Below are 26,447 nucleotides of genomic sequence, written 5' to 3' on the forward strand. Positions count from 1 at the left end.
TCAACACCTTCTATTAGATTTGATCCCGTCCCTCTCCCTTAGCTATGAATTTAGCTGATTAAATCACCAAGTGCACACCACAGTGGTGACATGAAAACAACAATTAATAAGCAACCCCCCGTGTAATGCAGCTCCCTTTTAACTGAGCAGCTAATAACATTACATGGCAAAAATATCGAAATTAGACATGTGTAAGGGGATTTGGGCACCATTTTATTTGCTTGCTTGGGAAGTGGGTATTATTATACCCAGTCTCAGCTTCATAGAGAAAAGCAGTTTCAATAGGCAACTCCCTCTAGTGTTCTGAGGCCTTTGTCCCACTTCATGCCTTGTCATTTTGTTTTATGCCTTCCCTGAAGCGTTTTTGGATTTGCGCTTTCTTCTCAGTGCCAGTTGCCAACCATTTGCTGATTCTCATGATAGGAGTATTATATTTACATAACATAACTCAGGGACAATGTGTATTATGATGGTGACATTGACCAGAGCATAGGCTGTATTTATTCACAAAGGCTCTATTAGTATCCCATAAGGCTAATTTGCATGTAGGGGTGGTAATTTTTGCCTTGAACAAAAAATATGTAATAAAAGGTTATTATAGCAGCATTCAGTAATGAAATCTTTGAAACCAAAATCCAATATGAATGTTTTCCCCTAATCTCTCTTCATTAAGGTTAATATTTAGTTTATAGCAATAGAAACACAGTGTTTATGTGTGAGTTATATTAATAAGAAAACAACAGATATATTGGTACATGTTGAATGGTCTGTCTGTTTGGCAGACCTAGATAAATGCCTTTCACTACAAACTGTCATGACACATAGTGTTCAGCATTTTTCTAAACAAAGTCCTTTCTGGAGGTGGAGTACGGTTTCAACCATATTTAAACAAAACAGGACCCTTCATTTTCAAGGGGGGCTGACAGTTTTAAATGTTAATTAACTCAATGCAGATGCATCAATGCTGGGTGTCAACCACTGCAGCGTGAGGGATTATAAAACAAACAGTGACGGAGACACTAGATCATTATCATGCAGTGGGATCAATATGAGAGTGCGAAAATCAGGGGTTGCTTTAATATATTTAAAAAACGAATTTAAAATTATATTATAAAAGTCCATTTCCAAATTTCAAGGGACCTATTGCAGAAGTCCTTAAAGATATAGCAATTACTTTTAGGAATATTATTATCCAAGACAACATGATGGATAACACCTTAATTGTGGGTCCAGGGAGTGAAGGTGAACTGTGACATAGTTATTTATCTTGGGAACGGAGGTTAGGGTCAGGCGAGGCTGGGCGCCTCAAGGCACAAGACATTGACAAATTCATCCTGCAGACCCCATTTCTGAAGGCTTTTGTTTTGGATCCTGGCTACTCACTAAGTGACCCCAATCTTTCATCCTGCCAGTGTGTGAAGGATGTGATGCCATGCCAGCGATCTCACTGCCACTAATCCTTGCCATTCACCCTTTTGACGGGCCCAAACCAAAACTATTCCAGCTCCTGAAAGGGATGGTTAAAATATTTATTTCTGCACATAATAGCTGTCCTGATTCAGTGGCATCATTTTTTTCCTGTTGTCTTATCATTGCAGGTCACTGGAGGGACTGAAAGCATTCAGCTGCTTGGAAGAGCTGATTGTGGACAACAATCTCCTTGGAAATGACCTCCTGTTACCCAGGTTACCACACCTCCATACCCTAACACTCAATAAGAACCAGATATCCTTTTCAAAAGATGCTCAAATGTCTTTTTTCATGTCTCATGTAATGTAAAGTATAGTTTAATACAGTTTAAACAAGTGTGTTATGTTCTGTGTGTCTGTATATTTAATTTGTGTTTTTAAAGTTTTACGTTCGGCAATACCAATGTGTGTTAGTTTGTTTTTATATTTTAAACTAAAAAAATATATACAATATATATTTTCTTATGCTGGAAGATGACAAGGTTTTGTGACAGGGTGACCTCTAGTGGAGTAATGAATATGGTAACATGGGAATGTGTTTCTATTGCCATAAACTAAAGACTACAACATCACAAAATCAAAGTGCATTAGTCTTTCTGTCAGAAAAGTATTTTATTCAAAGCAGTGTTGATAAATTAAAATTGGCATTACAGTAAAATACATGTTGATAACTTTGACATATGAACACTGAGAAAAACAGCTGGTTCAATGTACTTTCCTACATTAGAACTAGACCTACTTGGAAATAATAACACCTAGCATTCTTGTTGAAGTTAGCTGGCAGAGATTACTGGCCAGCATAGGGAAATATTTCACATTTTTGTTTTTTAAATACAACAAGTAGGTTTATACCAAAAAGGTTTGGGATGTGACCAATTAGAAATTCAAAAATGTTAGAGACATGTGTAAGATGTAAAAACAGTTAGAATATTTAAAGTCGACCGCCAACAATTGTATTATGTATAATGTAAACACAGCAAATGTGCCTCTATAATGTCCTTTGGATGAATTTTTTAATTTTTTATAAATATGTGTTTTAGGGAATAGTTTATGTCTATGTATTTTACAGACAAATGGGAATACATTTTTAGGAACAGTATAAAGGTTATCATATTTTAACTTCTTATGCACGTTTATAGCCAGTATTTGCCCACAGAAAAGGCAGCATGAGCAATATCTACCAACAAAAACAATATTTTATATAGTCAACTATGAAGTTAATAACACAACCTCAAAACTGAATGTAGTTCTGAAGTGGCCTGCACATGGTAATGGGCTAATTATTTATGTCTTACAGTGGCACAGAGACATTTATATTCAAGTGGTGCATTAGTGCTGTTGTATTTTGACACTTTAGGCTCATTTTCCAATGAAGTGAATGTATTTGTGATGAATGTGCTGTGAAGTAGCTGTTTGTTTCAATGTTGGAAAAGTTTCACGGCTCCAGCAATCGCTAACCATTTTACCACACGGCATCCATCATTTTGTCAATGTTTTAATGTTCTGCACCACCTAGGAAATGAAGAAAGAAACAAGGGACAAAACAGCTGAATTCGTTCAGCCTCTGCCAAAAACTGTGACTTAAATGTGCCCCCAGTTTGCTGTCTCCACAATAACTTTGACAGGCTTTTGAGTGCCGTGGTAAATTTGATTGTACGTTATATGAAGTATGCTTTATACCAGTGGCAGTTCCTCTATAAATGTTATTTTAATTGAAGGCATTGAATCCTTAACCCTCACCCGAGATACATAACAGATATAGAAAGTCTTTTGGATCATGTGGCTGAAGTGGCACCTTCCCTGGAGTACCTCAGTCTACTGGGTAATGAAGCCTGTCCCAATGAACTTGTCAGTCTGGATAAGGATGAGGATGACTACCAAAGATACAGGTTAGTTAAACAGTAGCGTTCACATTACACTATAAGGAAGGGTAGACAAATAACCAAAATAAATCATTGTAGCTATCCCTTATGTTGTTGGTAGTTTATTCTTCAGAAGTAATGGGAACAATTTTATAGAATGAAAAATGTCAGCTAGGCCTGGCCCATCAATGATCTTCTGAATTCTGAAGATTTTGAAAACATTTTTTGGCTTTTTGTCAATTTATATATTTTTACCCAAACATAATATTCTTTCAGATACAGTACCATATACATTCTTGAAGTATGCATGTGGCGGAGTGTCCCGCCCCTATATATTTGTACACTGTTTTTGTATTATTGTTTGCGGCACGGATAAAAGCGCCGCGTCTTTTGTTATTGTTTTTGTTTTTGTTTTTTTAAATGCAGTTTCTCTCTCCTCGCTCTCTCCGCTCCCCGTACTGTCCTCTGTACACCCTCCTCCTGCACGGACAGCTGCTGGTTCTTATATTCTGGCCGAGGGGTTAACTAGCTGTTAATTATTTTATGACCCCTTGGCCACAGTCTGCACGAGTTTAGTAAGGATGCGTGACTGTCAGCTAGTTAAATAATCAGTAGCTGATCAGCCACGCATCCTCATGAAGTTTTTAAAAATACAAAAACAATAACAAAAGACGCAGCGCTTTTATCCGCGCCGCAAACAATAATACAAAAACAGTGCACAAATATATAGGGGCGGGACACTCCGCCACAATGCATTATATCTTACATAAAGTAATATTATGTGCTCTCTTCAAGCTCTTTTTTTTCAAAATAGGCATCATATCATCCATTACTAGGTTCTGAATCATGTTTCATAAATTGTTTGCACATCTGAATTATAACAACATCATGCTACATTTTATAAAACCATTCTTACTATTAAAAATGATTTAAAGAGAATGCTGTTATATAGTTTACAAAGACGTTGCTGCTGCCACAATCACAATTTTCGTCCCATTTCTCACCCACAAACACCTTTAAATGAATGATCTTTCTTCAGTTTACAGTTTTTCTTTTTCTCTGTAAAGTGCATTTTCTGACAATATGGGCCCTATTAATCATTTACCACAAAGAGCAGTACCTTAAAAGAGCCATTCAGTGGCTAGAGCCCATGGTTCATTTAGTGCTGACTAAAGACATTCTTGATTGTCATTTTCTTTGGTAATGTTATATAATATTTATAATGTGTCACAAAGCAGTACATCAAAATGAGCATGACTGTTGTTTCATTTTAGTGTTAATGTGTTATTTGACAAGGTTAGGCCAGCTGCAGGTCATGGCTAGAATGACCTTTAAACAAACAAAACAACAAAAAAAAAACAGTGACTGGGAATGATTAAAAATCAGATGATCATTTTTGGAAATATAACTTATATATATATATATATATATATATATATATATATATATATATATATATATATATATATATATATATATATATATATATGTAGTTGTCATCAAAAGTTTACATACCCCAATGGAAATTTATAATTTCTAGACATTTCTCGAAACAATAAACTTAGGAAAAAATCTTTTGTAGCAAAAGTTTTTGTGGATGAGGTAAAAAAGTTACAAGAAATAGATTTCTATAGTTATTTACTTCAACATTTTTTTTTGCAAAACTCCAAAAATGCTAATTCAAAAGTATTCATACCCTGACAAGGAACATGAAATTAATAGCTAGTTGAGGCACCTTTAGCAATAATCATATGTAAATTACTATCACCCTAACCTACCAACACAAAGTCATGCAGTCTCTCAAATCATTGAACCATGCTGTAAAGGTTCCAAATATCAGAATAGTATAATGTGGGTTATAGCTCAGCACAACATTCAATACTCTTGTGAATGAGGTTCCTGTGTAGTACTGTATATCTGTTTAGAGACTGGTCCAGGTGGTAGTATCCCATAATCAGGGTCAATTTTAAATTAAAATAATGGAATTGTTTGTTGCCTGTTTCCTATATTGTTCCATAGTTTAGTTTTCAATGCAGTCTATTTTATAGTTTATCCTTCTGTGTATTCTTGTTTACATTCCCTAAAGGTATTTTCAGCTGTAATGATATAAGCTTCCTTGCCCCTTGAAACTTGCTTGCCACCAGGTCCCTCCACCCGACATATGCAAAACTATTTCTTAAATAAAACAACAGCAAAGTAAAAACATATTGGGCACAGCAGCTTTAAAAACACTCTTATTAGTTTACTGTAAATAATGAATACTGTATTATTTGAGCTGAATTTCTGTGAAACCACAGTCAGGGGTGTTCTGCAGTTCAGACAGTATTACTATAGATAAAGTAGCTGGTGTCCTGTCTGATAGCAGTCCCCTGTCTTCCAAAATTATTTACCTGCAAGCAACATTCTAGATATTGCCTGACAGTAATAGCTGACAGTATCAATGCATCTTTGCCCCTTGTTTTCCTTTACCCCCATAACAAAGTGATTGAACCATTAATATCTCCAAAGGGCTGACAGAGGCATGTCATCTGGTCTAACCAAGTGATAGCAGGTTATCTATAGAAGGTGACCTCTTTGCGTTACTATCTAGCCCGGCTTATGTCTTAAGCTATTTTCAAATTCTAGGTTTAGAAATGCCTTCATCTGTGATAACCTATGTGACTAAGATATACATCAAGGTCTGCCTACAAATTGCTACGGATTAAGTCTGTATTGGTTGGAATGAGAATGTGCATGTGATTTACTGACAAGGAAAGAGAGTTGGAAAGAATGTAAAAATGTTTGACAAAACATCTTTCTTTTTATCAATGTGTGTTCCAACCTCATAGTCTATTTTGTTGTCATAGAACATTATCAAAAGTTGTAATTCTTTGAAATTCAATATATACAGTACTGTGCAAAAGTTTTAGGCAGGTGTGAAAAATGCTGTAAAGTAAGAATGCTTTCAAAAATAGACATGTTAATAGATTATATTTATCAATTAACTAAATGCAAAGTGAGTGAACAGAAGAAAAATCTAAATCAAATCCATATTTGGTGTGACCACCCTTTGCCTTCAAAACAGCATCAATTCTTCTAGGTACACTTGCACAAAGTCAGGGATTTTGTAGGCATATAGTCAGGTGTATGATTAAACAATTATACCAAACAGGTGCTAATGATCATCAATTCAATATGTAGGTTGAAACACAATCATTAACTGAAACAGAAACAGCTGTGTAGGAGGAATAAAACTGGGTGAGGAACAGCCAAACTCAGCTAACAAGGTGAGGTTGCTGAAGACAGTTTACTGTCAAAAGTCATACACCATGGCAAGACTGAGCACAGCAACAAGACACAAGGTAGTTATACTGCATCAGCAAGGTCTCTCCCAGGCAGAAATTTCAAAGCAGACAGGGGTTTCCAGATGTGCTGTCCAAGCTCTTTTGAAGAAGCACAAAGAAACGGGCAACGTTGAGGACCGTAGACGCAGTGGTCGGCCAAGGAAACTTACTGCAGCAGATGAAAGACACATCATGCTTACTTCCCTTCGCAATCGGAAGATGTCCAGCAGTGCCATCAGCTCAGAATTGGCAGAAAACAGTGGGACCCTGGTACACCCATCTACTGTCCGAAGTCTGGTCAGAAGTGGCCTTCATGGAAGACTTGCGGCCAAAAAGCCATACATCCAACGTGGAAACAAGGCCAAGCGACTCAATTATGCACGAAAACACAGGAACTGGGGTGCAGAAAAATGGCAGCAGGTGCTCTGGACTGATGAGTCAAAATTTGTTCGCCGAAGGGCTGGAGAGCGGTACATGAATGAATGTCTGCAGGCAACAGTGAAGCATGGTGGAGGTTCCTTGCAAGTTTGGGGCTGCATTTCTGCAAATGGAGTTGGGGATTTGGTCAGAATTAATGGTCACATCAATGCTGAGAAGTACAGGCAGATACTTATCCATCATGCAATACCATCAGGGAGGCATCTGATTGGCCCCAAATTTATTCTGCAGCATGACAACGACCCCAAACATACAGCGAAAGTCATTAAGAACTATCTTCAGCGTAAAGAAGAACAAGGAGTCCTGGAAGTGATGGTATGGCCCCCACAGAGCCCTGATCTCAACATCATCGAGTCTGTCTGGGATTACATGAAGAAAGAGAAGCAACTGAGGCTGCCTAAATCCACAGAAGAACCGTGGTTAGTTCTCCAAGATGTTTGGGCCAACCTACCTGCCGAGTTCCTTCAAAAACTGTGTGCAAGTGTACCTAGAAGAATTGATGCTGTTTTGAAGGCAAAGGGTGGTCACACCAAATATTGATTTGATGTAGATTTTTCTTCTGTTCACTCACTTTGCATTTTGTTAATTGATACATATAAACTATTAACATGTCTATTTTTGAAAGCATTCTTACTTTACAGCATTTTTTCACACCTGCCTAAAACTTTTGCACAGTACTGTATATATATATATATATATATATATATATATATATATATATATATATATATATATATATATATGGTGGGTGTTTTCTAACTACCCTCACATGAGAGTGGTGTTATTTTGTTCATTCTAAAAGGGCTATCAATTACTAGATATTTGACCACTGTCTTGTTTATTTATTGTTGTATCCCCTTGCATTATGCCCTGGAGGGTGCTTTGTTTCTATTCACAAAAACATCCATGTGTAGTTGTGATTGTTTTGAAGAATATCACATTTTTCAATACATATATAATGTTATTTTTCTGAAGGCTACTATTCGTTCTGTTTTTCTCGATTGGCCACACTTTTTATTTAACATCTCACCCAACTAAATATGACTATTATTCTCTAAAGTTTGGTTGTCTGTCATATGGGCTTGGTTTCATAACCTGTGATCTTTCCAGTGATGAAAACTCATCTTCATCATCACCACAAATGTATCATTCACTGCTGCCTAAAGTATTTGTTGATTCTCTTTGTGTGATGCTTTCTGCACCTGTGTATCCATCTGTTCTCACCCTCTACTTAGGTGGTGTCTTTACGTCTTTGACTTTCAATCTTGACATGCTGGTTTCTTCAATTCCTGCCTTCCTCTGAAATAATCTGTTGTCATCAGTGTGTTTCTGCCATTATCTTTTGACAGATTTCCTTGAAATGAAAGACAAGGCATATCTGTAAGCCTTATACTTTTGTAGTATCTTCTCTAAGTGATTTATTAAAAAAGGCAGATTTTCTAAATAATCATCGTTCATAAACTAGAGAAACACAACTTGAAAGTAATATTCATATTGTCCTATCACATTCATACTCACAACACATACTGGGGGCTATTTTAATGACCTAATCATCGGTGGATCTAAATACTGTCTACGTCAATCTTGCTAATGTTTTTTACATTACTAAACACCCTACAGTAAAAGCGGCTTGTCTTTTGCTTGTTTGTTTGTTTTCTCTATCGTGGAACACTTTTTCTTATCTCCATTGATCTCCATTCTGGAAAGGTCTCACCTCTTTGCCATGCTTTTTTGTTGTCAAATTTATCCATGACATCTTTCCCCAGGTATTTTGTGCTCTACAAGCTGACCAACCTCAAATTCCTGGATGCTCGGAAGGTGAGCAAAAGAGAGCATGAAGAAGCTAAAGCCAGGGGTGCCTTTATGAAAGTGGTGAAACCAAAGACTGAAACGGTAAGGGTACTTTTAGGAGACCGGCCGGTACCTTTTTGCTTTAAAAATTCATTTTCTGATTTTAGAATCACTTTGTATAACATTTTCTATTTCAGTCCTGATTACATTTTAGAACTCAGAAGTGCAAAGCACCTGTGGCCTGAAAAGGGCTCTCAAACCTGTTGTATCTCTAAGTTCAGCTCAGTAAGTCAGATTGTAACCGTTGACCTGCCCCCCTGCAAACCTTTGCCACTGATAGAAATACACCAGTAAGAACTGTGACTGGTTGCAGGGTAATGGTTACAATCTGACTTACCAAACTGAACTTCGAGATAAAACATGTTTGAAAGCCATATTGAAGACGCAGGGGTCTGTTAAAGTTCTGAGTTTTAAAAACTCACAATGATGGGATGACAAAAACAGAAAATTATACACATTTAATCTAAGTAGAAAAATACATTAGTTAAGATACATGTGATATGTCATAGCTATACCAAGTTGCTTTTTAATATATTTTATATTTTACATATTTCAGAAGTTTTAGAAGGTACATTTTAAATCATTTGCATTGCTGTATCAGATTAATAGGCATATCAGTAATAAACACATCTTTGCGCTACATAAACAAAGCCGCAAACCTTAACCCTCCTTATTTTTTTCCATGCCACATTTTTTTGGAAGAGTGGTAATGTCACAGAAGAGCAGTTTCTATAATCTAGTCCATCTGTTTTCCTCTCACTGTATGTACATTGTTTATATGTTTCTTATTGTCAAACGCCTTTACAAATCCCCAATACCCAGTCTGATGAAGGACTCTTATAATGCTTGACCACCACATAAGGACGTTTCTGTTTAATGACCAGATTCTGACCTCATTTCATATGCATAAGCCCAGATCAAAGTAGACAGTGCCTGTCCAATCAGGGTTGTATTGCTGAACTTGACAGCACTTCACATCAAAACGACAGCTCAAGTACACAACAGTCAAAATTGCTTAATTATATTCTGGCTTTATAATTATTCTTCTCTGCTTGTTCTGAAGTGCACGCATTCGTCTTTACATGTAATCTATTAGATTTGCTCTATATTCAGACAGCTTTTTTATCTTACAAACAAGCAGATCAAGGATGTAAAGGTCATTGTTATGCTATTTATATGTTCAGAAAATCTGCTTGTAACAAATACCTGAAGTATAAAGGTAACATTTTAATACAGTCTGAACAATCCATACTCTGTTGTTTTAAAGTTCAAAGTAGCAGACATAAAATTATAACATCTTTCTAGTAGGGAGACTGGTTCATCCACTTAAAGATTTTGTTTATTTAAATATGTATTTATAATATTTTATTCATAGGCTAACCCTCTGAGATGTAGTGGCTTATTTAAAGAGGTGCTCTGTCCGGGATGTTTGTGTGGTGTACATCATCAAAGCTTTCAGTAATCCCTTTAAAATATTAATTTACCTGATTAAATATTCTTTTCTGTTCATATTTCCTCAAGAGAAACTTTATCTTACTATTTTATGGAGACCCTTTTTCTCAAGAATTTAGGTTTTCCAGTAAAGCACAGAAAACAAAAGACTTTGTAGATGTAGTATAATCTAACTGCTTAAATTTTAGTTCACACACTACTTATTTTGTTACATGAAGTGACTTGTTCTGAAGAATGAAAACTAAGAATAGCTGTTTGGCAGACGTTTTGGGATGATAGACATGAATGCAATACTTTTTTTTTTTTAGGAGTACTGTAGAATAAATCCATTCATGTGTCTTAAAACAAAATGCCAAATACACAAGTTATTACTTGGCAAAAAAAATATGAATTATGTATTCACAAAAAAAACTAACAGCAGTGGAAAACTAATTAGATGTTTTTAATTATGCAGCAACATTATATTCAATAAAACCACGACTGTGCTTAGAAAAATAACAAACAGGATGTTGACAACAAAATATAGGTTTCGGCCAACTATGTAATATGTATTGGGGAAAAAAAAGCATTTTTAATAAATATTATAATTATCTTGAAAACATACAGCTGAAATATGACTTTGTCTTACTTTTTTGACAGGCAAAACTTTTTTTTGTGTGATTTAGAGCTAGATTTTCGGGTACAACACACACAATCAATTTAAAAACCATAAAACACTGTGAGAGACATGGAGGCATATTGTGAAACTAATTGGCTCATATCCTTGATATGACAGGGAAACAATAACATTTTGTGATTACAATTATTTTGAAGGTTTTACATATATAATTCAATAGAAACCGTATGTCGTTTTGCTTTCTTTTAAAAAAAGAACAGAGTCTTGATATGGTATGTATTTCAAGTAAACTGGTAAACAATTAGTCATGATGTACAACTAAAAAAGATTAAAACAAAGAGCAAAAATATTCATGGAGTTTAAACTGGAGATTTTACATGTTTGTCCTACTGAACACACCCCCCAAAAAAGCCCTGGGATACAATTACACTTATAATTTGTCACACAAATTATGGAACTAGATAATTTAGCTTTTCCTTGTGTTGCGGCTTTCATGATTACTTAAATACACAGTGTCCCTCAATCGTATTACATTTTGTACTAAATTATGACTCTTGGTTGGTTTATTATTTGCTACATTATTCTATGTAACTCTTGTATGTACTCTGCTTAATCAGAAGCAGTACGTTTTTAGCTCTACATTGTCTTTACAAGGTTGTTTCAGGTACATAAGCTCCATCATCCCTGAGCCATTTATTTGCCACTCAGTAACACTATGGAACGATCAAGAATAGCCCTGCTACTACCTACTGCTGTTATAGCTTCTGTTAAAAAAAGGGGAAAAGGCGATCCTTCTATGTAAAACATATTTAAAACAGCATGAGGTACAGTATTTAGAAGAATGGATGTCTGCTTAAAAAAAAATCAATAAATACAAATTCTTAAAACACTGGAGTGTTACACATAAACTAAGAAAAAAAATAGCACCCTTGATATAACTGTTCGTGTTAGAAGTTGAGGGAGTAAACCAGTTTTAAGGCTATAGTACAGTAAATTAAAGGGTACATAAGGACCTTTTATTTTATTGTGTTAGATGTTCCCATGTGTTGCTGCAACTGTTTACATAAGGTGTGTGTATTGTTTTTCTTTTTTTTTTTTTTTACATTTTGACCACTTTTTTAAACTTTTAAATTGTATTCCCTGCCTCAAGATGGCTTCACATGTACCCGCATGGACCTTTCAGAACTACATTTCCCATCATCCTCCTGCTCATATATGTAACCTTACGTAAACCTTACGTAAACAGTTGTAGCAACACATGGGAACATGTAACACAATAAAATAAAAAGATCCTTATGTACCCTTTAAGTACTTTACATTAATAGTCTACACAATAAAAATAATAAAAATATGAATCATAATGCATGTCCTTGTAAAACATACAATCTAATATATCTGAATTAAGCAAACCTTTATTCTGATTATTTAATAGATTAAAAGCACAGGCATACTTTGGCTTAGAGTCAAATGGCCTGCTTGAGCTCAGCAGCGCTGAATGTACTGTCATGGAAGCATTTACATACCCTTTATTTTGAGTCTGATGAGACCTGATATGGCAGCCATAACAAGCTCTGCAGGACGTGTGTACTGTTTGTCTTTAATTGCCTTCATCATCATCCCAATTGTCTGCTGACCAATAAAGCAGGTCAGAAATTAATGGAGACTGTGGTTAAACTTACACAGAATTTGGGCACCAGAGATGATGGCATAATTAGATATTTCTGTTTGATTTCATGTTTTGTTCAGTAGGGTGTCTTACATTAAAAGACAGGGTGCCATTAACAATGTTATAACACACTTGTTATTGATTAAAACTGTTTTTATTATTCTGTGGTGTTCATCTAAATATTCTTGAAATACCACAATAACTTAGAATCATTAAGACTTAATTTAAGAGAGAAGTAGGGCGGATTTGAGAGTTTTATGATACCAAAATGTTTTCTTTAAACAGTGTGGAGCCCAAAACACAACTCATTCTCATTAAGTACTCTGATGGACTGATGTTAATGCCAAAACGTCTCTCTTGCAGTGAAATAAAAAATAATATGTTATGAAAAAAAAAAAAAAAAAACCTTGGGAAGCCTCATGAGTCCTGTCAGAATTGAGTGTGACCACAATTTAAGCTGCTGCTTTCAAACATGGCATTTAATATATGTACCATACTTCAGAGGAACATATGTCTTTAATAAAAGAGCAGTAAGCTTTAATACAGTATGAATATCAGAAGTTTTCAAAATACATAACCTTTTCTGTGGTATCATAATGTTAACCAGTGAGTGAGTCTACTTGCCATAAAATATGAATGTAAAATCGAGTCTCTTACTAATATAACAAGACGCTTGGCTGGAAATCTAGCTGTCGTAACATTTTTTTACTTAAAATACTCTACAGTTTGCCAATACAAGTTTGTGCTTCCAAATGTTCTGAAAACTTTTCTTATGATTATACACATTTTATAAACTGGTATTAGATAAAGTGTATAACCTTTAGGGATTATTAATTATTATTATTATTATTACTAATTTCTTAGCAGACGCCCTTATCCAGGGCGACTTACAATTGTTACAAGATATCACATTATTTTTACATACAATTTCCCATTTATACAGTTGGGTTTTTACTGGAGCAATCTAGGTAAAGTACCTTGCTCAAGGGTACAGCAGCAGTGTCCCCCACCTGGGATTGAACCCATGACCTTCCGGTCAAGAGTACAGAGCCCTAACCACTACTCCACACACACTGCTAATTGGTGATTTGGTGGTAAAAATGAAAAGCACTATATAACTAGTGGATTGGTTTCTTTTTTAGTTCAGCTGGGTCCCTGATTCTCCATGCATAGCTGGTCACCTGTGGCTTGGCAGCCCTTTGCTGAAAGTGTAGGCTCTTTCACTTCTGGTTCACAGTACTGTGTGGCTGATTGAGACCTCAATGGTGTGGGCGGAAAATAAAATTGGTACAATGAAAATATTAATTTTTTGCACACTAGGTTTTGATAGAAATTGCTGTAGATGTCATTAAAACATTAGAAAACATTTCAAAACAGTTTATTGAAAACAAACAAATAAATAAATACGTAAATAACAAAACATTTAAAAATGACTTTGAAATGATTTTCTAGGAAGGGTTGGAATTCTAATAAAAAGAGGAGTATGGGGATACATCTTTGCCTTGGGAGCTACAGTAGCTACACCTCTTGGAGGACTACTATGCAGGTCTTATAGTTGGAGTTGATCTTCATGTCTAGCATCCCTGATCATGTTGCAGAGCTTAGCCAAGGGACAGTGTGCTGTTGATACAGTATTTGTAAACCAGAGTGTACCATTCACACAGTATAGTAATGTAACAAGCTGAGTTAATAGCAGACATTCCGAGAACTGCAGATGCTTGATTCAGCTCTTTTCACTCGGCTCACCTTTCCCTAGTTCTACTAGTGCCATGAGTTGTGATGATAATGCAGTTTGGTTTTTTTTTTTCTTTTTTTTTTTTTTTTTTTCTTCCATGGACTGAGATATAAATTCATTTACATGTCAGTGGTTACATAGTCTGCCATTTGGGTGTTAATCTACCCAAGCCTAAAAGCATGCTGTACAATAGCATTCCCTTTTTCGATATAATTGACCCTTTCACAGTCCAAAAATTGAAAAAAACATAGCAATATATATATATATATATATATATATATATATATATATATATATATATATATATACAGACGTGCTCAAATTTGTTGGTACCCTTACAGCTCATTGAAATAATGCTTCATTCCTCCTGAAAAGTGATGAAATTAAAAGCTATTTTATCATGTATACTTGCATGCCTTTGGTATGTCATAGAATAAAGCAGAGAAGCTGTGAGCAGAAAAGAGATGAATTATTGCTTATTCTACAAAGATATTCTAAAATGACCTGGACACATTTGTTGGTACCCCTTAGAAAAGATAATAAATAATTGGATTATAGTGATATTTCAAACTAATTAGTTTCTTTAATTAGTATCACACATGTCTCCAATCTTGTTATCCGTCATTCAGCCTATTTAAATGGAGAAAAGTAGTCACTGTGCTGTTTGGTATCATTGTGTGCACCACACTGAACATGGACCAGAGAAAGCAAAGGAGAGAGTTGTCTGAAGAGATCAGAAAGAAAATAATAGACAAGCATGGTAAAGGTAAAGGCTACAAGACCATCTCCAAGCAGCTTGATGTTCCTGTGACAACAGTTGCAAATATTATTAAGAAGTTTAAGGTCCATGGAACTGTAGCCAACCTCCCTGGGTGCGGCCGCAAGAGGAAAATCGACCCCAGATTGAACAGAAGGATAGTGCGAATGGTAGAAAAAGAACCAAGGATAACTGCCAAAGAGATACAAGCTGAACTCCAAGGTGAGTTATTGATCGCACCATCCGTCGCTTTTTGAGCGAAAGTGGGCTCCATGGAAGAAGACCCAGGAGGACTCCACTTTTGAAAGAAAAACATAAAAAAGCCAGACTGGAATTTGCTAAAATGCATATTGACAAGCCACAATCCTTCTGGGAGAGTGTCCTTTGGACAGATGATTCAAAACTGGAGCTTTTTGGCAAGTCACATCAGCTCTATGTTCACAGAAGAAAAAATGAAGCTTTCAAAGGAAAGAACACCATACCTACAGTGAAACATGCGCCTGGCACAGGGTGCCTTGAATCTGTGCAGGGCACAATGAAATCTCAAGACTATCTAGGCATTCTGGAGCGAAACGTACTGCCCAGTGTCAGAAAGCTCTGTCTCAGTCGCAGGTCATGGGTCCTCCAACAGGATAATGAACCAAAACACACAGCTAAAAGCACCCAAGAATGGATAAGAACAAAACATTGGACTAGTCTGAAGTGGCCTTCTATGAGTCCTGATCTGAATCCTATCAAACATCTATGGAAAGAGCTGAAACTTGCAGTCTGGAGAAGGCACCCATCAAACCTGAGACAGTTGGAGCAGTTTGCTCAGGAAGAGTGGGCCAAACTACCTGTTAACAGGTGCAGAAGTCTCATTGAGAACTACAGAAAACGTTTGATTGCAGTGATTGCCTCTAAAGGTTGTGCAACAAAATATTAGGTCAGCGGTCCCATCATTTTTGTCCATGCCATTTTCATTTGTTTTCTTATTTACAATATTGTGTTGAATAAAAAATCAAAAGCAAAGTCTGATTTCTATTAAATATGGAATAAACAATGGTGGATGCCAATTACTTTTGTCAGTTTCAAGTTATTTCAGAGAAAATTGTGCATTCTTCGTTTTTTGTGGAGGGGTACCAACAAATTTGAGCACGTCTGTATATATATATATATATATATATATATATATATATATATATATATATATATATATATATATATATATTTAGTGTTTTTAAAGAACGTGCTGGTTTGAGAGTTGTTTTAAAACCTTGATATACTTTAGGGTTCTCTCCAACCCAATCTGCCCATCTTGCTGATGCTACTATGCCTTTAACAATAAGGATTCATTGCGCTTCTTGGAACCACATGACAGCTGTGTTAAGTCTTGACACAACATTTAACCAATCAGAGAATTGAAAGGGCGGGTTTTCTGTGTTAAGCACTTCGAGAGGCTAAAACGTTAGGCTGCTAAAAAAATAACCGATTACCGAATAGTGACAATTAATGCAGGGTTTTCAAATTTTTTTTTGATTTTGGTTTGTTTTTTTGTGTGAAAATAAACTTTATCTTTCCCCAGTCAAATCGTAGAGTGCCTAAATAAGCACAGTAATTTACCATAATAAAAAACAATAATGAAAAAGAAAATGTAGAACATAAAAAAGAGCAACCAGATATAGTCAACGAAAGACAACACATTATTCAAATTATTTGTCGTATTATATATTTAAGGTAAGGCAAGTTTATTTTTCTGTTAAAAGTGCTCCCAGCCATGTTTTGCCGCTCAGCTGTACAGAATTTCTGGGGAGAACCCTGTACTTTCAGATATCTACTTGCAATGTTCATATGTACTTGAGAATTATGGGTTCCCTGCAGCATCCAGAAAATTATTAACAGTGTGTTGCACAGCTCAGTATGAATGTGCCTTAGTGCATGTGCCAAATAATTAAATAAAATAAATCATTCTTGCTGTAAAAGCACAAATACCTTATTGTCCTCAATAGGGGAGTTATTGCCTCTAAATCAAATACAGCAAAAGTACTTTACTGGCAAGTTAATCATTGTTTCACATTTTTGTCACAGTTTTGCTTATTAAGATGTTTTTATGTGTTTAGTGAATACTTCTGGTGGCTTCAAACGCTGACACTTGCAGCCACAAAAAGCAAGGTATAAAATGAGGCTTTCAGTCTGTCTGTTTGTCTGTCTTTCATGCTCTGGCTCTCACAAACTAAGTAAATTATGGAGGTCATTGTCACACAGGTAAACTAAGTGACCTGCTGCAGAGTGTCTCAACCTCCTATAATACCTGTGACCTGCCCATCTGACTCCAATATTTATCCGTTCCTAACTCCTGTTCCCTTTGACTGGCATCACAGCCCAGCCACCAATGGCAGTCTGTCCTACATCCACCTCACCTGTGCTCAACACGCGTTGGGCATCCATAGCAACTCAATAACAGAAAACAAATCGCAGGGATTATTTGTTGACCTGAGAAAAAAAAAAAAGGAACTAGTGCCCAAATTGACTTAGCAATTTTTCACATCTCCTGTGTGCACCTTCTAGAACCTTACTGTAGGGTCACAAGTATGCGTTAAGTATGCTGAATTCACTAAACTGCAGGTGTTCCAAGTATTTTGTGCCTCACCTGTCAAAGGTCACAAACCACTACTGGGGACTAATGCTGCTTGTTGTAACAAGAAGAGAGGCGATATATGTCATTTGCAGTCTGATATCTGAATATATATATTATTTTAGTATTTGTTTATTTAGCAGACGCCTTTATCCAAGGCGACTTACAGAGACTAGGGTGTGTAAACTATGCATCAGCTGCAGAGTCACTTACAACTACAGCTCACCCGAAGGACGGAGCACAAGGAGGTTAAGTGACTTACTCAGGGTCACACAATGAGTCAGTGGCTGGGGTGGGATTTGAACCGGGGACCTTCTGGTTACAAGCCCTTTTCTTTAACCACTGGACCACACAGCCTCCTATATATATAAAAAGGTTGCCATATAGTTATGCATTGGTATCTATTTTAAAGTTCAACCTAGTGAATTCAAATATGAAATGTCCCTTGCTTTTATATTTGCCCTTTGGATGTTTAGATTGAGATTTTACCTTAAAGAGGGCAGCAGTGTGGAGTAGTGGTTAGGGCTCGGGACTCCTGACCTGAGGGTTGTGGGTTCAATCCCTGGTAGGGGACACTGCTGCTGTACCCTTGAGCAAGGTACTTTACCTAGATTGCTCCAGTAAAAACCCAACTGTATAAATGGGTAATTGTATGTAAAAATAATGTGATTTCTGTATAATGTGAAATAATGTATAATGTGATATCTTGTTACAATTGTAAGTCGCCCTGGATAAGGGTGTCTGCTAAGAAATAAATAAATAAATAATTAATTAATTAAAGATCAAGCCAGCACTGTTATGGCCCAGGGAACATGTTAATCTTGGCTCACTTTATGTGTTTGATAGGTGCCAAATATGTGAACACCAACTCCACACTGTAGTCATAGCAACACCCAGGGTTGGCTGTAACAACCCTTCCTAGTTATTTGGTAGTTGTTTATATGGAAATACTGTATGAAGACCACAGGCTATATATTTATACAGCAACAGATATGCTTTGAAACACAGGGTATCTTTCACCAGACCTGCCTATGTGAAAAAATATTAAAGTGCCAAACACATCTTCTTTTGGCAGTTCCTGTTGGCTGTGGCTTGCTACACAAACAAGTTTTTTAGCACCAAGGTGTCAGGAAAAAAAACCTGCTGTAGAAATGTGAGATACGTTCTTACAACTGAGCTCACAGCTGGAAAAAGGTCAGAACGGGTTCACTGTCCACAAAAACAACTGCAATTAGAAGGGTGACTCATAGTCTTCTCATAAATCATATTAAATTGCACATCGTAAACAGATTGTAAAACTTATGGTTGTTAATAATTGCTGTAAGATTGATTTATTAGCTTGTTCAAACTAAAATGGCTTGGGTGGGTCACCTAAAAGTCATTTGACCCGAGTTGCAAGTTTAGACACACTCAGGCAAATGTTTTCATGTGTTTCTTTTAGATGTGCTTTATAATTTGACATCATGGCATTTGCTCAAAGAAAGAAAAGAGAGATGGATTTAATCTGAGTATAGCTACTAGTATTAGTAGACATTCTTATACTTATTTTGAGATATACAGTACACTTCATGTCATCAAAACATCAAGGCATATGTCGAGGCAATTTGTCAGATGAAAATGTAGCTTTATTCTCTGCATTTTCTCATGTGTAGTTGTACCAATCCAAAGCCTGAATCATAAGTATGGCCAGTTGATCAGTTACGTCACAGTGGGTCTGTGTATATCGATTTTTTTTTTCTTTTATATATTTTTTTTCTTGTAAATCGAGTGCCTATGTGTTGAACAAGTTCTAGCAGCTAATTTTATATTAACCCCAATTATAACAAACATTAGTTCAAAAGAGTGAAAAGGGTTTAAGCATGCTTGTTGATGTGTTCTGGAAAATTCTGTAAAGATAAGTACCGTACTAGGCAAATTGTGATGCCCCAGTTTTTAAATAACTGTTGTTTTTGGGGGGGGTTGTTTGTGAAGTAATGTAGCATTCAGCACACAAAAATATCTTCAGCAGTTATCATATATGCTTATATTGTCATTAGGGTGAGAATTTATAGTACATTTTATTTGTTAAATAGTTACTCTGTCAGTTACTCTGTCAAGCTCAGGTGCCCTGACTTCTCTTATTTCTAATTGGTATTCAACTTATTTCCTGTTGTTCTGATTAAAACCCCACTTCTTCTTCCAACACTGGTGTTGTGCCAGAAACTTGGCAAGCATAACAGTACTTCATTAAAAGTGCTGTAATAGAAGCCCCATCTGATATACTGCAGTTGTTTTAACTCACACTAGGGAATTTGTTGTCAAAATTGTGGTGTTACGCTTTACACCTAAAATGTTTATTTATATATATAATTTTTTTTTCTTTTTTTTTTTCTTAGGGCTTTTTTGTAAGATGAGTGTATATATTATGAAAACAAGCCATGTGTGACTAAAATTATTTTATAATAAGCTAAGGCCTGGTCCCAAAAATCACAATGTCACCTTTGTAAAAAAAACTATTTTATAGCAATGTACTATTTAGCATTGGAAATAATGCTGCTTAAACTAACAGATGTATCTGCCTATCACATTCTAGCTCCAGCCTCCTATTGGATTTTCAGGTTGCATTTAGTTAAAATCCAATAAACTGTTGAATTTATACAATTTTATAAATATGTACGCAATTATGAGGAACCTCCTAATGTGCATGCACAGGTTCAACATTTCAGCGACAAACAAATGTTTAGGCAGAACAAATATGATGCATTTATGAAAAACCACTGCACCAGTGTAAACAGTCCTGCCTGCAAATTATAATCTTAGTTTAAATTCTGGACCAAAAGTGCATTTTTAAATGTGTAGATGTGATCATTTCAGTAAGTCCAAATGATCTATATAAGGTTTCTCCAATTCCTTGATCAATACACAGGGACAGTAGGGTAGTATACTTCCACATTGAAGCAGTTTATGCATTGTGGCAGATTCTATATTTGTGGTATAGTTATATTGTGTGGCATAAGTTAGAACATCCCTTTGCTTCAAAAGGGAAAACCACATTACAGTTTACAAGACATTACCAAGTCTGAAATGTAAATGTTGCTCTCCTACAGACCAGACAATTAGTTTTACCTAATTACATTTAAGTGTATTTACTTGTATTTTAAACAACTCTGACATTTCAGACGTAATACTTTTTTTACTTTTACATGGCCTCAAAGGCCACCTCCCCCCTTAAAGTCCCAAAAGTCTCGCCAATAGTCCTTGGCCAGGAAAGGAGGCTTCAATGGGCCCATAAGCAGTGCTCCAGACCACGGACTGGCTTACAATGGTAGTGCTGTCAGCCTCCCTGTTGACAGTAGAAATGCTGTCAGCTCCCCAGCGGCGAAGGTGGAGCAGCGGGAAGTCTCCCGCTAGCGGCAAAGGCGGGAGCAGCGGATAGTCTCCCTGTATCACTGGGGAATGATCTAGGTAGCAGAACACCAAATCCTCAACCTACTCCAGTGACCTTGGGTGATGCCCTTGCTGCCAGGCCCTCCATTGGTCCCCATCCCTCTGCTGCAGGGCATCAATCCTCTAGCCCTGGATTCTCCTTAATCCAGTCCCATAGTTGGCCTGACTTTAGCTCCCCTTCCATTTTTATTTATTTTTGTTTTAAAGAACACTCCTTGAAAAAGAAAGACAAAAATAAACCACAGTATACCTGGTCTGACACGTGGAGGCGCTGTTATCCCACTTCTAACACCACGTGTGACACAGTGGCTTGTGTGGTGATGTCAGACCACAAACTGAATGGGCACAGGCTGTTTAGTAAATGAATGTGCTGATGCGCCGGTTTATTGTAAAATAAAAGGTTTTAAGAAACGGAAACACAGAACAAACAAAATGACGTGGTGGCCAAAACTAACAGACAAACAAAACAGACATGAAACAACAAGTATTGTGCAGTTGTTATTCATTGTTATTAATGCTCTCCTCTCTCTCTCCTCCCCGTACCTCATCACTGTACACCCAACCCCGAGTGTGTGATCCATGGCATCTATATGTACAACTGTGCTGGGATTCAATTGCTAATTAATCATTTGAAACCCAGCACGTGAACTAATTTGTACACTCCCCATGTTCACATCATAGTAAACATTTTATCTGCACGTGAAGTGATCGTGAAATCCCTGTGCCTAAATACAACTTTATATTTTAAATCACTCGTGCTGCATAGCCCAATGTATACCCTGTGCACCTGTATATACACACCAACAATAACACACTACATAAAACACAAAATACACATAGGGGCAGGACACCCCGCCACACAGCTATAAGATGCAGTAACAGCAATGGCCTCCATTGCTTCTGTGGGAATGGTACTGAGCACTGCTTCCTTCTCAGGAGTTCCCAATGTGGTTATATAAAGAACTTAATCTTTTTTTTCCCATTTTAGTTCCAAATAATTGAGCTGCATTGCTGATTACGTCATCTTTTAAAAATGTGTGTTCCTGGGGATTACATTTAGGCTTTTGTAGCCTCTCATTAACATCTACCACCTTTTAATTTCTGGATATAACAATGATACATTCTTTTTCACATTCCCACTTTATTTCATGTTGCATTTGATCTGGTACGACATACCCATTAGATTATGCTACTGCGGCTGCTTTGTTTTTGCGTTTGCTGTTGCTTTTTATAAATGAGAACCTATAACGGATGTTTGGGCTCGTGGTTCGTGGTTGAGGTATAGGGGGAATTTGAATTAAGACATATGGAATACACTTTAGTTAAGTGGTGTGAAGATTCAGGTTATGGTTAAGGGAATATAGCAGAACCGTTCCTTTAGCTCAAGCAGCAGAATTCTTGTTTTTGCTTCAGTATGTCTACCCCACTGTCAGTGCTCATCCTCTTTCATTTCACAAATGATTAATGTCAGCTCTCTTCCTATTTGAATGGGTGTCTGCAGTGTGGTGGTAAATCTGGCTGCTCTTTGGCTGAGTAACTGTCTGCATGTGTAAGGGAAATGGTGTGTGATAACTTCCGGCAGCTTGTCGCTCTGTGTATTAGCAAGGTGGGATCACATTATTTCAGTTAATAGCAGGCAAACAATTAAATACTTATTCTTGTTATATCACTTTAAATAGTTGCATTTTTATTAATAAATGTTCTTAAAATGAGCACATTTTGTAAATGCAACATAAAATATCAAATCCAAGAACAGCACAACAATTATGTTGAAAATACTCTTAAATGTAAACATAGTTTTTACCAACAATTTCTTAATTATTCGAGTTGTAAAATACTTTTTTTTTAGCAGGGAATTCTAGTTCTGCCAAAAGCGCTCAGAGCAACAGATATTGTTTAGAGCAACTAATCATATACATTGAAGTCTCTTATTTAGAACAAATCCATTATTTATTTTTTTAACATATTATCAAACCAATTTAGGTGATAGTAAGTGTGTAATGCTCGTATAATTATATCTGAACTATTGTTTTACTTACATTATGTCAACTGGTGTTCTCAGCAATTGTAGCACTAAAACGGATGATTGAATGGTATATGCTTTTGGGAGGGACTTATCCTAACCCTTTAATTGCAATTTAATGTTTTTGTTTTCCTCAAATGAATATAAGATGTAGCTAGATTAATTAAACACAGATGGCTTGTTTGTGAACTGCTTTGTATTCATATCGTCACAGTATGCAGGTTTAGGGTGTAAAGGAAACAGATTATACAACATTTAAAATGAATGTGAGCCAAAATACATCATAACATATAATAAACCATTTATCATATTGTTAACATTAATATGCAGACAGTTTAATATTCACTTATTCGTAGTTGATTCTTCCTTTCAGCTGCTAAACATATTATTAAACATCTGAAATTACATAGTATATTTTAATGTAAATTAGACTGGATCTAGACAATATGTTTTTGTTTTTTTTATGCAGAATTTGTTTTATAAATAAGTTGTTTTGTTCAACTGAATGTAAATTCACTCATTGCTATATTGAATAAATATGTTGCCATACAACTGGTTGCAAGCATCTCACTGAATTTTATACGGCATTGAATACAAAAGCCTTTTTTTTAGTTTGTGCAGGTGACAGTATACAATTGAAACTTATTATAGATTTTCTGGCCTGAAGGAGATGGAAGTTCAAAGTATTAAGAGCTTTTTTTTCATTTAGTCTGTTCTGAGGGATAGCTGTTCATTCGCAGATTTTAAAGAAGATGCCAAATGAAAGTCCCTCTATTAAGTTTGTGCTTACACAAGGCTTCTTTGTGGTTTTTAGGGTCTGTCAGACTTGTCAGGCACGGTAAGAAAAAGTATATTGTTTCCAGCACTTGGATTCCCTTCCTTCTGACATCTGCCACTCTGTAAAGATGATAAATTCTTGCCTCATTAGCCAGGGGTGTGGGATTACAGGCTGACAACACATTAATCACCAGCTTCTGTGGCAGGCAGACTAGCAATAGGCATTGCTAACAAAACTTTTCTAATATGTCACTCTCCTCCATGACAGCCTGTAATCAATCATCGTGATTGACAGTGGTGATAGATTACACTATTTATACTTTGTGTAACAAAGATAGCGTTTCCACCTACTGTCATTCCAAAAACGATGATAGTCCACCACTGAATAGAAACATATACAACAAAAAACAGATCCAGCCTTAGCATTGTGAACTTAAAGCAGACAATGTTCGTCTCCTTTGTTGATGCTTTTAGTAGGGGCGTATTGTTTGGTAATCTGGTAAAGCTGAGGCTTTAAGTAAGTCTTCAAAGCAACAGTGCTGTACTGATTTGTGTCCCTGCCGCTGCCAGGTCAAGTTCTGGCAGGTATCAGTCTGGGTTAGGCTGCTGAAATCTGTGGCTCCTTTCTATACCACTTGACAAGCTGACAAGTGATATAGATGCTGATGAAATATGTGTGCTTCACAGCTCTAAGGACAAATATTATACTTGTTTCCCATAACTGTGTAAACACCCCGCTGAACAAGTGTTTAATTTGAGGTGCAAAAAGAAGATGATTAAACCAGTTGTTGCTCTGGGTTCTTTTTTTTTTATAAGAATAATTCAAAGTCTTTTAGTTATTGTATATAAGAACACAAACATTGAAAAACAAAAAGAAGTCCAACATTCATTTGTTTGTTTGTTTGTTTGTTTGTTGGTTTATTTATTTCTGTGTTTCTGGTTTAGTGTTTAGCCTGTTCATGCGCACAGCTGTTTACATTTACATTTTCTTTTCTTTACAACCTCATATGAGGACATGTGCACAAAAGGGTCAACCCTAAAAGTCATATTTTCCTACTAACCTTATCAGCTAAATTCTCAGATGCTGAACAAGAATCCAACTTGTGTTGCTAGTCTTAGTGGGGCAGCAGAAAAAGTTGATGTGACCTGAATTATTGGTTTATAACATGATTTAGAAAAAAATAAATAAAAAGGATTATAACATGTTTTATTTAAATGTACATTTCAATTGCACAGTGAAAGTGGGAAGCAGTTTTAATTGCTAGAGATAATGAAGGTGGGAATCCTAGTGGCATGTCCATTGTTTTTGCTTCCTTGTTCCAGAAAAATCAGATATAATGATGCTACCCTTATAAAAGTTTACCACTCTATTCTTGCACAGTATTTTTTATTTTTCTGCTGCGTTTCCCATGGTTATATTTTGCATTTACCCTAGTTTACCCATGTTTATTGATATGCTTTACCATACCTTTCTGTTATTTACAATACTTACCTATGCTTTACAATGCTTTATTACACTTTGCTATGTTTTAATATGGGAAGCTGTTATAAGGGTACATGCAGCACAATATGTCATCCTCCACACTCTGTTGTGAGTTACAGTTATTGTGTCTAGCGTCTTAATGCCTTGCTTAGGCCCTCTTTGGCAAATTAGAATGTAGCTAACAATTGAGGAGGTCAAATTATATCTGGTTAGGAAGCATTAGACCATCATGACCAGGATGTGATCCTCTACAGAAAGTGACACCCATCATTTTTGTTTATATGCCATTGCACCAGATTTTGTCATGTGAATGAATATATGCAGAAAAGTCAAATCTCCTCTACTCCAATTTAAGAAACATTTACTCCTGGTGTACTTCAGCAAAAATACAGATGTACTGCCAGATGTACAGATGTAATGCCATTCCTAAACATAGTCACTGTTAATTGTTGACATGCTTTGGACAGACCAAAAACTCTTAAGTAGTGATACCAGCTAGAAATGAGGTTAACAAGACTAGACTAGAGAACCAGGTAATGTCCCCTCATGGATGCAATCATGAATAACATGCAACATAATCACCTTACACCTTACACCTGACATTCCTTTGTACTGTAAGTACTGTAGAATTTTGTGACATGTTCAACGAATTCTGTCAGCTGTGCAATTGAATTGTCTGCCTGTCTCTGCTTGAAACATATTGGTCAATTATTTTTGGAGTCTGTCTAAGTTGGATGACACTTTATTGAACTCAGTCATAACCATTTAAATTGATCCAAAGGTAGCTATTTAGTACATATCAACTGTGTATCATTAGAGCATGTTGTTATGTAAATAACATCACAATTAAAACGGATCTATTATTTTCAGGATGTGCAATCATACATACATATCTTTATTTTTTTATTGTCAAAATGTAGGTAGTTGGATGTTCTCGTTTTTTTCATCAATATCT

The 26,447-nt window shown here is 36.1% G+C and overlaps 1 protein-coding gene across 4 annotated transcripts in view; it reads left to right on the top strand.

The window, feature by feature from the left end:
- The window catches only part of LOC117414928 (leucine-rich melanocyte differentiation-associated protein-like), a 341,523-nt gene that overhangs the window by 221,373 nt on the left and 93,703 nt on the right, over positions 1-26,447 (top strand). For all 4 annotated transcript variants that reach the window (XM_059026369.1, XM_059026370.1, XM_059026368.1 and 1 more), the window contains 3 exons: positions 1,599-1,730; positions 3,224-3,358; positions 8,859-8,985. In XM_059026369.1, the coding sequence (XP_058882352.1) occupies positions 1,599-1,730; positions 3,224-3,358; positions 8,859-8,985 (394 nt within the window). The remainder of the gene's footprint in view (positions 1-1,598; positions 1,731-3,223; positions 3,359-8,858; positions 8,986-26,447) is intronic.

Source organism: Acipenser ruthenus, chromosome 7 (genome assembly GCF_902713425.1).
Source record: "Acipenser ruthenus chromosome 7, fAciRut3.2 maternal haplotype, whole genome shotgun sequence".
Lineage (NCBI taxonomy): Eukaryota > Metazoa > Chordata > Actinopteri > Acipenseriformes > Acipenseridae > Acipenser > Acipenser ruthenus.